The sequence below is a fragment of the Mastigoproctus giganteus genome, chromosome 6 (genome assembly GCF_048544385.1).
Source record: "Mastigoproctus giganteus isolate SK-2022 chromosome 6, ASM4854438v1, whole genome shotgun sequence".
In the NCBI taxonomy this organism is placed as follows: Eukaryota; Metazoa; Arthropoda; class Arachnida; order Uropygi; family Thelyphonidae; genus Mastigoproctus; species Mastigoproctus giganteus.
The window spans coordinates 120,065,273-120,077,939 of NC_143580.1; the positions used below are offsets into that span (position 1 = coordinate 120,065,273).

Consider the following 12,667-nt stretch of genomic DNA (forward strand, 5'->3'; position numbering starts at 1 on the left):
GATTGCGCAATGCTATTATCAGAGAGAGAGAGAGAGGTGGGGGGGGCTGTAAAAGTGGTGGGCTTCAGGGAATTGGCGCAAGTATCATGACAAAGCTCTGCACATTCAGCTTTCCATTTAAGAATTTCGACGCACTTCATTACTGTTCCCCATTCGCCACATTCATTGGATTCAGCTTCCTGTAATTTTATTTTATTTTTTTTATTATATACAGTGCCGGACCAAGGTATTTTTATGCCCCGGGCAGAAAGATTTTTGGGCGTCCCCCCTTTACTAAGGATATATATATTTTTTCATGATTTGTAAAACTTGGCTCCCCTTAAAGAATGGCGCACCGGGCAAGGGCTGTGCTAGCCCGTGCCTTAATCCGGCATATATATATATATTTTATTTTTTTATTTTTTTCCAAGCTTAAACCCCTTGAATGGTCACGGCTTTGCAATGACTGAGGAAATTATAATTCAAAAGAAACCAAGGAATGCTTCCAGAAGTTGCAAAGGCGTTAGAATCGGTATATACCAGTGGTTCCCAAACTATGCGCCGCGGTGTCCCGGTCCGCCACAGCGAACTCATAGGGGCACCGCGGGATATTTTAAATTTTCGAGGAAAGCACAGCGATACTCGACATCTGTCGGACATCGCGGGAACTACTAGCTCGAGGTAGTTCAAGTTCACAGTTTCAACATTAGATCGCGCTACATTCCTTTCGATGACGTTCTCCAATGTTTGAGATATGTTTTTGTTTACTTGTACTTTCCGCTACGGCAGTAACTTCTCGTACTTTCTCGTTTCTTAGATTTTGTATATACCTGTCGACTCTCCGGGTCCTTCAGTAATTTAAATAACTGAAGGGTGTTTTCATCAAGTGTCTGCGAGGTGTAGCGAAATTCAGTGAATTATTTTGTTGATTTTTAGTCCTCGTGCATAAAAATGGAAAGATTTTTGAACATTAATAAGAAGTATGGGAGTGAAGAAAAGGATGACGAACTACAGACCAAAGGCAAAGTTGTGAAGAAACGGAAATTGGAAGATACTTATCTAGACTTTGGTTTTACTTCGGTAGATGAAAATCATGAAGAGCGTCCGCAGTGTGCACTATGGCTGAAAGTTTTGGCTCTAGAGGGCATGCTTCCAAGTAAACTAAAATGCCACTTAGAGACTAACCATCCTAACATGGGTAGTAAGTAAAATCCCGTGATTATTTTAGCAGAAAGTTAAAGGAATTGAAAGAACAAAAAAGCACCAATACCAAGCAATACATTGCTAGTATCCTACAAGGTGGCATATAGTCGCGAAGTGTAAAAAGCCTCACATCATCGCAGAACTGATTTTACCGGCTGCAGTGGATATATTATTATGGTTGGTGAATCTGCGGAAAGATTACTTTCAAAGGTACCTTTATACAACAATACTATCAGTTGTAGAATCCAACACATGACCGAAGACCTCAACAAACAGCTAATTTAAAAAACATGAAAGGGAAGGAATTTGGATTACAGCTAGTTGAGCGAAGGCCGGTAACAAGGATGCTCATTTGATTTGCTACCCACGGTTCGTAGATAGTGACAAAATTGTGGAAGAAAAGTATCACTGCAGGTATAAAGGGCACAAGACTTGCTCGTTGGCACTTTTATGTGTGAAAACAACTTAGACTGGACTAAACTGTGTGTTTGCGTCTGTACCGATGGTGGTCGCTCTATGTCTGGCTGTTACAGAGGACTGCAGGCACTCATACGAAGCAAAGCTGTTGATGCACTGTGGATCCACTGCATAATCCACAGGGAAGCTCTTGCGTCAAAGCAACTGAGTCCTCCACTGAACCTAGTCATGGAAAGTGTGTTGAAAGTGGTGAACTTTATAAAACCTCGGCCACAGAAGGCAAGGTTTTAAAAAAAAAAAAACTGTGTGAGGATACAGGATCTGAGCACACATCTTTGTTGTACTATTACTTTAGCTCGTCATGGCTCTCCCGTGTGTTCGAATTACGACAGAAACTCTACTCTTATCTCGAAGAAGAACACGAGTGTGCAAAAAACTTCTTGGATACTTATTTTTTGTCAAAATTATCATACCTGTGCGATCTCTTCGAAAAACTGAATGCGTTGAATCTCTCGCTGCAGGGTAGCAACGCGCACATTCTGAAACTCGCAGAGAAGGTTTCAGCCTTCAGAAAAAAAGTTACTACTATAGAGAAGAAAATTAAATGAAGATGGTTGCAAAGACTATTTCCCCATGTTGCAGCAGTTTGTTACATCCAATGATGTTTATTTGACCCACGAACTTAAAATATGTTTTTGAAGAGCACCTAACACAACTCAGCAACTGGCTTGAAAAATACTTTACAGAAGATATGGATAAGTTTGCATGGATTCAATACCCATTCAAGGCTGAGGCCCCATCTGAATTTACCTCTGCAGAAGAAGAAAATCTTATTGAGCTGTCTTGTGACAAGACTTTAAAAAAAAAAAAAAAATTTGGCAGCATGGAACTAGCTGAGTTTTGGATATCAACAAAAGATAAATATCCGCTGCTAAGTGCTAAAGCTCAGAGAATCCTAATTCCATTTGCGACTTAGCATATTTGCGAAGATGGGCTTTCGGCGGTTGCTGTGATAAAATGCAAGTACCACGCAAAAAACGTGCCGCCTCCGTAGCCAGGTGGGAAGGAGCAGCAGTGCGTAGTACACGCTTCTTGATTAGACCGGGGTTCGAGCACGTCACCACCAAATACGGAGGATGCGGAAAGGTCAGGGAATGACCACCGCATATCCCGGAGCAATATGGCCTTAGTTGCTAATGCTCCTAAAAACCAAATAACAAACAAACCACGCGAAAATCAATATGGAACAGGAAATGAGGGTAGCGGTGTCCAATGTGGTTCCAAGGTTTGAAAAGTTGTGTAGTGCCCAACAGGCGTACACATCCCATTGGTAAGCAATTGTGGTTATTTAAGAATGAAATAAAAATATTATTTTTTCTTTCAATTTTTATGTGTATTATTTTTTCAAACGACTACTAAATTGTTAGGACATAAGCGTATATACTTATTAAGTTGTTTGGACCTAACTATTTAATAAACGGAACTGTTAGGGCCTAACCGTTCCATTTATTAAGTAGTACCTAAGTAAAATAAGGTAGTAAAAGAATTTTCTAATTTCTTATGAAATTAGAAATTACTACTTGAATATTCGAAGTTACGTTACGTTACATAAAGGATAATTAATACATTTATATTTTTAACTTACCTGATTCAGTTTCATGTAGTCGACCCCAGCCGACTACGGTAGCATTCCTCCCAGTCACGTTCAGTGATAAAGAAGGTAGGCACACAGGCCGAATATAATCACCGAAAACAATGTCTTTCTTCACTTTAAGCAAAGCGATGTCGTTGCTGAATACGACGGGTTTGAAGAACTGAGGGTGCACAATAATCTTCTCCACTTGTATATCAACGACACTGTGATTCTCTGGTTTACTTAAATCATACTCTCCAAATCGAGCTGTGAACATTTCAGGTGAGTAACGAGTGGCTGCTTCAAATGTGTAACTGCATTCGAAAACAAAAGAAAAGATATGCGTTATTTTGGACATTAGTAATATATTCTTGGTAACAATCTACAATGCTGTGCATGAGATTCAAAATAGTACTTACTGAACAGGGAAATATTATAAGATAATTCTCCGCGACTTTCCTTTGGTTAAAACAATTACCAGAATACAAGCACTGTTTTTCGATTATGGTAGAAAATCACTGAAGCTAATAATAAGCCCCGTTACAAAGGTGAGATAGCTGTCCACATTTGACTTCACAAATATATTCGGATACTCAACTTGATCGGCATCTCTTGTATCTGAATGAAACCACGTCTCTGATATCCCCCACAATGTCTGCATTTGATGATCTGACCAGCACTTCAAATTCATCAAATTTATTTACAATGCTCCTAACACTGGTGTACATGCAGGTACGCATGCATCTGTTCTTACTCTTAAGTTACCCTAATAGTCCATGCATTTACTTGTCCCATGATGACTTACGGGGCCTTGAAATCCCCAAAACCTTGCTTTTCCAGACTACGTGCAGTAGCCTGGAAAAGCAGGCTACGTGCAGTAGCCTGCTTTTTCCGACTCAACTAACACTGCCTCGATAGCACCAGCAAAATATTATACGACTGTGATGCGTGTTATCATGAGTGTTCTTCATCAGACTTCACACAAGGGTATTGGGAAATTGGAATCTCTGAACAACAGACACAACCTGAAATCTTAGGATGAACAAACAACAGTTAGCCTAGTCACGACAAGACTGCCTTACTGACTTCCGGTTGTCAGTCGTTATAGCCCCGGGTCTAGCCATCCACAGATGAAGGGACAAACAGCCCTGAAACAGCCGTCTGGGTGGTGGCAATAATATATAAGTAATAATACCCTTCTCTAATGAGGATGCGTTACTTATTCGAAGCAGTACAATGACAAGAAATTCGTTGTGAATATGTTCGCAATATGAGATGTTTAATGAAAATGATGCCATTTCATCAACTTCGGTGATTTACTACGTAGAGAACTGATGCATTGCACAAACACTTATATGCTTATTACTATTGCTTAAATTCAGATAGGCACATTTAATTTATTTATTACTATTATTAATATATCAATATATTTATTATTATTATTATATTAAAGCTATTTACTATATTCCAGTGTAATTATTTTGCCAGCACGACAAAGAAGTAATCGTTCAGGCAATGGTTATAACAGGACGCATGCTGGAACAGGTGCAGAGACGAGCAACAAGATTAGTCAAGGATACAAGAGTGCCCTTACCAAGAAGGACTTCTGCAAATTGTTTCATTCGGAAACTGTGAGTGGAGGATTGAAAGCCTTAATTAGCTCTAAAATACTGTGACAAGGATTCAAAACCTCAATCAGGTCTACTTTTTAGTAATTGGTCTCTGGGGGGGGGGGGTGCTATTGATGCTAAGTTCTTATGGAGGCTCTTTGGCACCGTGCCCACGGTTGACACAGTGATTAGGAGGATCGTTACTTGTTCCATATGCTACATTTCTTTGACTTCTCATCTTAGGTCTGTGTACCACCTGATCTTTTCCTTGTGTGTTTTCTGGAGGTTGCCGGTGTTGGGTACGGCTATGTCGATGAGGTAGGGAGCCATTTTCTTCTTGTCGATAAGGGTTAGGTCTGATCTGTTGTTAGGGATGGTGAGTAGAGGTTTCTAGTACAGCCTGAGGAGCGTAATTGCAATATGGTAAACTTTGATCAGTTGGTATTTTTGCGCTAGCTTCTGATGTATTATCCTCGCCACTTGGTCTTGTCTGTGAGTATACTTCGTCCGGGTAATTACCCTGTATCCTGCGGTAATGTCCTGGATTGTTTCTGGGGCCAAGTGGCATCATCGACAAGTGTCATCTGTTACTCCGGGTCCTTGATGTATTTCCTGTAGTTCCTGGTTGTCTGCGTGTGTAGAACAGTGGTATCGTTACCGTCCTCCCCACACCGAGTGGAAAAGGCCCGGGTTCAAATCCTGTCGATGACGCGGAGAACTTTAATGGGCTTTTTTCACGTGGTGGCGGAGTTAGTCGTTCTCAGGCGTAGATAGCAAGGATTTTTTTTCCCCAAAACTGCGGTTTTTTCGTCCAGCAAAACAGGCAAATCGACCACAGAACGCATGCAATTTACAGACATAATACATATATATGGATATATGTAAGAAATTTACAGGTTGCCCTAATATTATAATTTCAGTTTTTGTAGTTGCTGGTGTTGATCACCTGGTTTTGAATGGCATGGCGAGAATGAATCCTTCGATCTCGGGAAGAACTTTCCGTTTGTGTGCCAAACGTTGGAAGCCGTCTTATCTATGTATTCTTAATGGAAGTCACTGTAGTGTCTACCACGGAGTGTTTTCTTCGCCCATCTTTCTGTCTGTGTGAGTGTGGTCCCCTTGTTGGGGTTGTGTGCCCTTTGTTTATCTTTCTTGTGGCTTGGTAGATTGGTGTTGTGTTCTCCTGGAAGTAATCCAACAATTGCCTTCTCTTGTTCAATGAAGTCAGTCAATCCACTACCTCTTTTTTTACGGGCTATGGTCGGTCTCTCGATGGCCGACTTTGGGTGGTGTTAGCGCCTCTTGATCATCATTAACCTGGTTGATCTCATAATCTCCTCCGGCTCGGTGTTGGTCCAATATATGATCCCAAAGAAGTACGTTAGTACTGGGCCTGCATAAGTGTTTATGGCTGTGACCATGTTCCTGCCATTCAGCTCTGATTTTTACAGGCTTCTCAGTCTCTGTTGGTATTTCTCTGTGAGGAGCAGGCCTTGATTTCCTTGCATCTAACTGGTGGGCCTGCATCATACCGAAATATTTGTATGTCTCTCCATCATAGCATCAATCTCTTCACCGGTCTTCAGCTGATAGTTTCGACCGAATGGATATCCTTGATGCAATCCATTGGTCTTGCATTTGTCTAGGTCAAATTGCATTCTAATGTCAGTGCTGAATTCTTCAGTGATCCGCAGTAGCTGTTGGAGTTGATTCCCATTTGCTGCATAGAGTTTGAGGTCATCATATGTACATCAAGTGAGAGAGGATGTACAGGTTCTTCTTCCCTTCTTTTAGGGTATAGTCACACTTGCTGTTATTGACCATGGTGGACAATCGATCGAGTGCTAGACAGAATCATAATGGGCTCAGGGCATCTCCCTGGAAGATTCCTCTTCTGATGGGGATCAGTCTGGTCGTGATGTTATCGACCTTCATGGATCCTCCATTTCACCATGGTTGCTTCTAGGAAATGTGTTAGTGTCAGGCTGATTCTGTAGCTCTTCAATGCCTCTATCAGCCAGCTATGGGGCACAGAGTCAAAGGCTTTGCGGTAGTCGATGTAGGCCGTGTACAGGTTGTGGTGCTTCTTGTAGGCCTTGCTCCAAAATTGCAGCATCAATGGTCAATTGCTACTTGCATCCTTTGCTCATCTGCTTACATCCCTCTTGTTGCTCGGTCATGATGTTCTTCGTAATGCAGCTAGTCAACGTCTTGTACATTGTTGGGAGTCAGGTGATTGGTCTGTACTTTGCCAGATTTGTGGTGCCTCTGTCCTTAGCTTTCAGGAAGGTTATTCCTTCAGTGAGACTCTGGGATTGTGTCAGGTGCCTTATTATCTGGGTAAACTGCTCTGCTATGTGCCAGAGTGTGAGCCGAACCTCTTGTACCAGTAGTTGTGGATGTTATCCATTCCTAGAGTTTGCCAGTTGTGGGAATTCCTGATCGACTGTTGTATTTCTTCCTCCCGAATCTCGCATCCTGTCATCTCTTGTACGTTCTTGGTTTTCTTCCTGTTTAGATCTATCAAGGGGGGCATGGCCGTTATGGCTAACTTCACTGCTCCACAGGTTTCCCCAGAACTCCTCGGGTACCTTCTGGTTGGATGTGGTGGAATCTGTTCCCGTATAAGGCATTCTACTTTTCATCAAATATCCGGTTGTATGTTTTACACTAGGCATTCTCTCTATGATTCTCCCTTATTGCCGAGTGCCAAAGGTTTCTGGTTGAGAGTGTCAAGGTATTCTTCGATCCTATATTATAGGTCTCGTGTTTGCTGTGGATGTTGTCTTTCTTGAAGATGGCCTTCACTTTTCTGATCAGCTTCTTACTTCTATTACCCCAGCGGTACCGGGTCAGTTGGCCTATCTTCGCTCTTATTTCTTCTATCTTCTGCTGTAGTCTTCTTTCCCAGGCTGGTGGTTCCTTGTCTTTGTATTTTGTGTTCTGTTGGGCTCTGGTTTCTCTTCTGTCTACCTTGGTGGCTGCTATAGCGGCGCAGTAAGTGGCTGTGTGCATGGTGCTTAGCGTTACTTCGTTGTTGCTGAGATAATCTGGTATTATTTGCCTATTGAGGTGGTCTGTGACACAACCTTGTCAGCTGTACACAGATCTCTGGCGAGCATCTAGAGCTCTTCCTACAGAACCCTAGCAACTTCCCTGCACTGTAAACCTACTCAGCTGAAGTCTTTAAGCGCAGACGAAGGATTAACAGGCCCCCAGTGGCAAACATCGATGACCCAGCAGTGAACTGAAACCGATCATGTATTCCCCCCCCCCCCCGTCCTGCTACACGGGCTGCGGAGCTTGTTTACGCGGCCTGTGTGCAGGACGGAAAACACCATCTACCCCCCACCCCCCCATTTTTTTTTCCATCTCTTCTTTTCTCGTTCTACAATCAGTCACATGGTTGTTTTTTTTTTTTTTTTATATATTATTTTTGTTTTGTTGTTTCAATTTCTACAGTAATATCACTTTTTTTATTTTATTTTATTTTATTATTATTTTTTCCCCTCTCTCCTTATTGCGTTCTTCAGGGTTGCTGTCACACTGTTGTTTTTTCCTTTTTTTATTATTATTATTTTTTTTTTTTTTTTTTTTATTTTTTTTTTTTGCACCACGGGTAAATTAATTTTTTTTTCTCTCTCCTCTGGAGTGGACCCCCTAGAGGAATCTGGCCCACCTTTTGGCAACATCAGGTGGGTCAGAGTCTTGTATTGAGACTGTACGTGTTTTGCTAGGACTGGCCCACCTTCCCATGGTGTGGACGAGTACCCAGAATCATCTTTCAAGGTGACTGATGCTTCTGGGTAGCCAAGAGGCCAGAACATAACAACAGAACACATACATAATACACACAAACCTACGTCACACACATATCTAGCCCATTTGTAGTGATACTGTTCTTCACAGAGATACGAGCGGAGTTGAACTAACGTTCTAGGAGCCGCCCCTTACAAAAACACATGTCCACATGTGACTTGCCACAGGAATCTGTATGGTGTGGGTGTTTGCGGGGGTCCATTCTGTCTAATTCTGCTAAGGCTTTCTTCCTCTCTTCTTCTATTCTGGATATCGCAACCTCGTCTGTTTCCACTTTGGCTGCTCCAGGTTGTAGTTTTTATACCTGCTGTTCCTTTCCGTTGTGGTTCCGTTATGTCCATATTTGTTGTCCTTTGTAGTTTGTCACGCACATCCTGCTTGATTTTTTCCAGTACTGCAGTAGCTATCAGGTTCTTCGCGACTATGGTCTGTCTCCGGTCTTGTATTCGCTGTTCAGTGAACTTAACAGTCGGGAACCGTTCTAACCACTTTGTGTGTAGTTTCGTCGTGTACAATGTCATGTCTGTCTCTAGCTTCATTACTTCATAGCATGAAGTAACGAAGCGCCACTTCAAACAGCGCCACTCGCTCCACTGTTTTCCGCGGGAGACAGTCTCCGACTGTTCGAACCGACCCTTCTGCGTAAGGCCTGAACGCAAGTGACTTTATCCTGCGCGACACTCATGCAGTATGTTCAATATTCTGCACGTGTAGCACAGTGATATCGTCACCGTCCTCCCCACACCGGGTGGAAAAAGCCCGGGTTCGAATCCCGTCGATGACGCGAGGAACTTTAATGGGCTTTTTTCGCTCTGTGGCTGAGTTAGTCGGTCTCAGGCGTAGATAGCAAGGTCCCCCCCCGGCAACTCGGGTATTTCGTCCAGCAAAACAGGCAAATGGACCAGAGAACACACGCAATTTACAGACATAATACACAATGCATGACAGATGAATTTAATTATTCATCAATATTTCTACTTATCATCATCATTCAGCTATGGAGGTGTGCTTGTTTAGCTTTCGCAACCAGTGGTTGGTGGTAGTTATGGGAGCTACATCAAATGGTGTCACTCTCTGCCTCAGCCGTCGTTCGATCTTTGAGGAGGTAGAGCTGGTGACGGGACTTTCGCGATTTTTTTCCCTTGGGCTAATTACTACTAATTTTCTCCTTAAAGAAATACCTTCTCACTTGATAGGAGGAAAGGGCGCGTCATTTCGACGTAAAACTGTTAGTACTACCACTAGCCATATGGCGCAAGGAAGCCAGGGCTTTTGGTGGACCAGCCAAAAAAGAATAAATAATAAAATAAAATAAAACTATCTATATGACTCCCCACACGTAGGTACCTACCTATCTAGCTGACCTCTAAAATAGCGTTTTGACAGAAAAAGAAGTGAGTATATGTAGGTGTGCCAGGTATGGATACGCATAATCAGAATTGTCGGCAAAAATGATTGATTATGATTATCATTAGTTATGTATTGTTAATCATCTGCTACAACTAAGCTGTATGGTTCAGGCATAAAAAACAGATTAAAAAAAACTGTGTGAAAGGAAGGAAATGGGGGGAATTAACTTCAAATAAACATTTAAAACTCTTTCGCGTGGTGTAACAGTTATTTTTTTACATTACCTTTGCATCACACAATGACCTGCAGTGAGGATCCATCGTTCATTGAGAATAGAAGCTCCACATCTATATCTATCATCTAATCGTAGGGATACCTGGTTTTCGAAGATAAAACAGATTATCACAATCAAATTTCCATCTAATATGCTAATTCTGATTAATTTAATTAATTATTTAAATTCTTTATATTATTTCATTATTATTAGAGCTATCACCTAGTGAATATGGTAATATTTCGTACATTTTTCACACCAGTAGCACACTCAGGATGTTTCTTTGTGGGGAGGATCTGTGGGTTATCGCGTCGCTGCTTTGTTCTATAAAAATTACTGTTTTGTTGATTTGATCGATTCTCTTTGCGAAAAGGCTGAAGCCGGGAAGACCCCCACCAAGTGCGCCACTGATGTCTAAATCGGGCAAATATCAATAAATGTGCGTTTAAACAGTTTGTCATGCAATATCAGAGTCAATAAAGTATGTGACACTACAGGTCTCAAGAGACAAATGTTACTTGAAACAGGGTACACTCCACTTCATGATTACTAGGTGTGCAATAATTCTATGCAAGGTAGTTCAAAAATGTCATTATTTGAAGCACATGTTGGAGCGTACTGCATTTGTGATAAAGGCAGAAGCCAGAGAAGAAAACGAAAGTTTCAGATGACTGACTTTTTATATTTGAAGTGCTTTAAGAAATTGATCTGTTGAATGAACTACAATCAAATGATTGTTTATTTAAGAATTTTACAAGAAGACCCGTCCTTGGGGCGGAGCGGCCGACGCAGGTCCCATAACTGTACACTTTGCACCTTACAATAAAGATCATACACCAATGAGCCAAAACATTATGACCACCTACCTAATATGATGTTGGTCCTCCACGTGCAGCCAAAACAGCTCGTACCCGGCGCGGCATGGACGATACAAGATTTCTAAATGTGCCTTGTAGTATCTGGTACCAACACGTAACCAGCAAATCCTTTAACTCCTGTAAGGTCCGTGGTTGAGATGCCGCAGATCGCAGTTGCTGTTCCAACATAAACCACAAATGCTCGATGGAATTGATGTCTGGGGAATTTGGAGGCCAGGGCAATACCTGAAAGTCTTCCTCATGTTCCGCGAACCAGTCTCGAACAAGGGTGTACCTGGTCAGTAATGATATATGTATGTGTGTATGTGTATGTGGCGCCTCCGTAGCCAGGTGGGCAGGAGCAACAGTGCGTAGCACACGCTTCTTGATTAGACCAGGGTTCGAGCCCATGACCACCAAATACGGAGGATGCGGAAAGGTCAGGGAATGACCACCGCATATCCCGGAGCAATATGGCCTTAGTTGCTAATGCTCCAAACAACAAACAAACAAACAAACGTGTGTGTGTGTCGGGTTGGGTTGGGTTGCCTGAGCGGAGTTTCCTCCATTAGCCGCTTCATTTCTTCTTGTAATATGGCATCTCTCTTCCGGCCATTGTTCTGTTGTGTGTAGTGGCCGGTTCGGCAACCCTCCAGGGGGGGAAGAGACACTGAGTCGCCGCCTACATCCCCCCCAACCCTGCCACGTGAAGGCGTGCCGGGTTCTACTATCGTTATGCTGAGCACTCCTGAAGAACTTTAGGAGTGCTCAAGGTAGAGGAAAGAGAAGGAGGGGGATTTTTTTTTTTTTTTTTTAGGAGCATTAGCGACTAAGGCCATATTGCTCCGGGAATATGCAGTGGTCATTCCCTGACCTTTCCGCATCCTCCGCATTTGGTGGTGACGGGCTCGAATCCCGGTCTAATCAAGAAGCGTGTGCTATGCACTGCTGCTCCTTCCCGCCTGGCTACGGAGGCGCCTGAAGGAGGGGGATAGAAAGGAGGCAGGTCTAAGGGAAGATCGGCCCTAGTTAGAAGGAATAAGTGTTAAGCAAGTAAAAAGATTCCCCCACTCAGAATGGTGGGGGAGTAGAGGAAAAGGTGAGATTTGGTGTTGTCGTCGTTTAATTATTGTCCATTGGCGTGCCGCGTTTTATTGTCATCATTCTGAGCACTCCTAGAGAACTTTAGGATTGCTCAAGGTAGAGGAAGAAGGAGGAGGGGGATAGAAAGAGGGTAGGTCTAAGGGAATATCTTCCCTAGATAGAAGAAATAAGTGTTAAGTAAGTAGAAAGATTACCCCACCATCCTGAGTGGGGGAGTAGGGGATGATGTTTAGGTAGGTGTTAGACGTTAGAGTGCCCTGCACATGGTATTTCAGCAGAACATCGCCCAAAGCATGACACCACCGCCACCGCCTTGTTTTCGTCCCACGGTGCATCCAGGCGCCATCACTTCCCCAGGTAAACGACGCACACGTACCCGGTCGCCCACATGGTGCAACAGGAAACGTGATTCATCGGACCA

General features: G+C 42.8%; 1 protein-coding gene across 1 annotated transcript in view; it reads right to left on the minus strand.

Moving 5' to 3' along the window:
- LOC150084539 (trypsin-1-like) overlaps positions 1-12,667 on the minus strand; it is a 101,998-nt gene that overhangs the window by 15,832 nt on the left and 73,499 nt on the right. The window contains exons 4-5 of the mRNA XM_090376279.1: positions 10,296-10,387; positions 3,245-3,546 (exon numbers count right to left, since the gene is read on the minus strand). Coding sequence (XP_090232405.1) covers positions 3,245-3,546; positions 10,296-10,387 — 394 coding nt within the window. The remainder of the gene's footprint in view (positions 1-3,244; positions 3,547-10,295; positions 10,388-12,667) is intronic.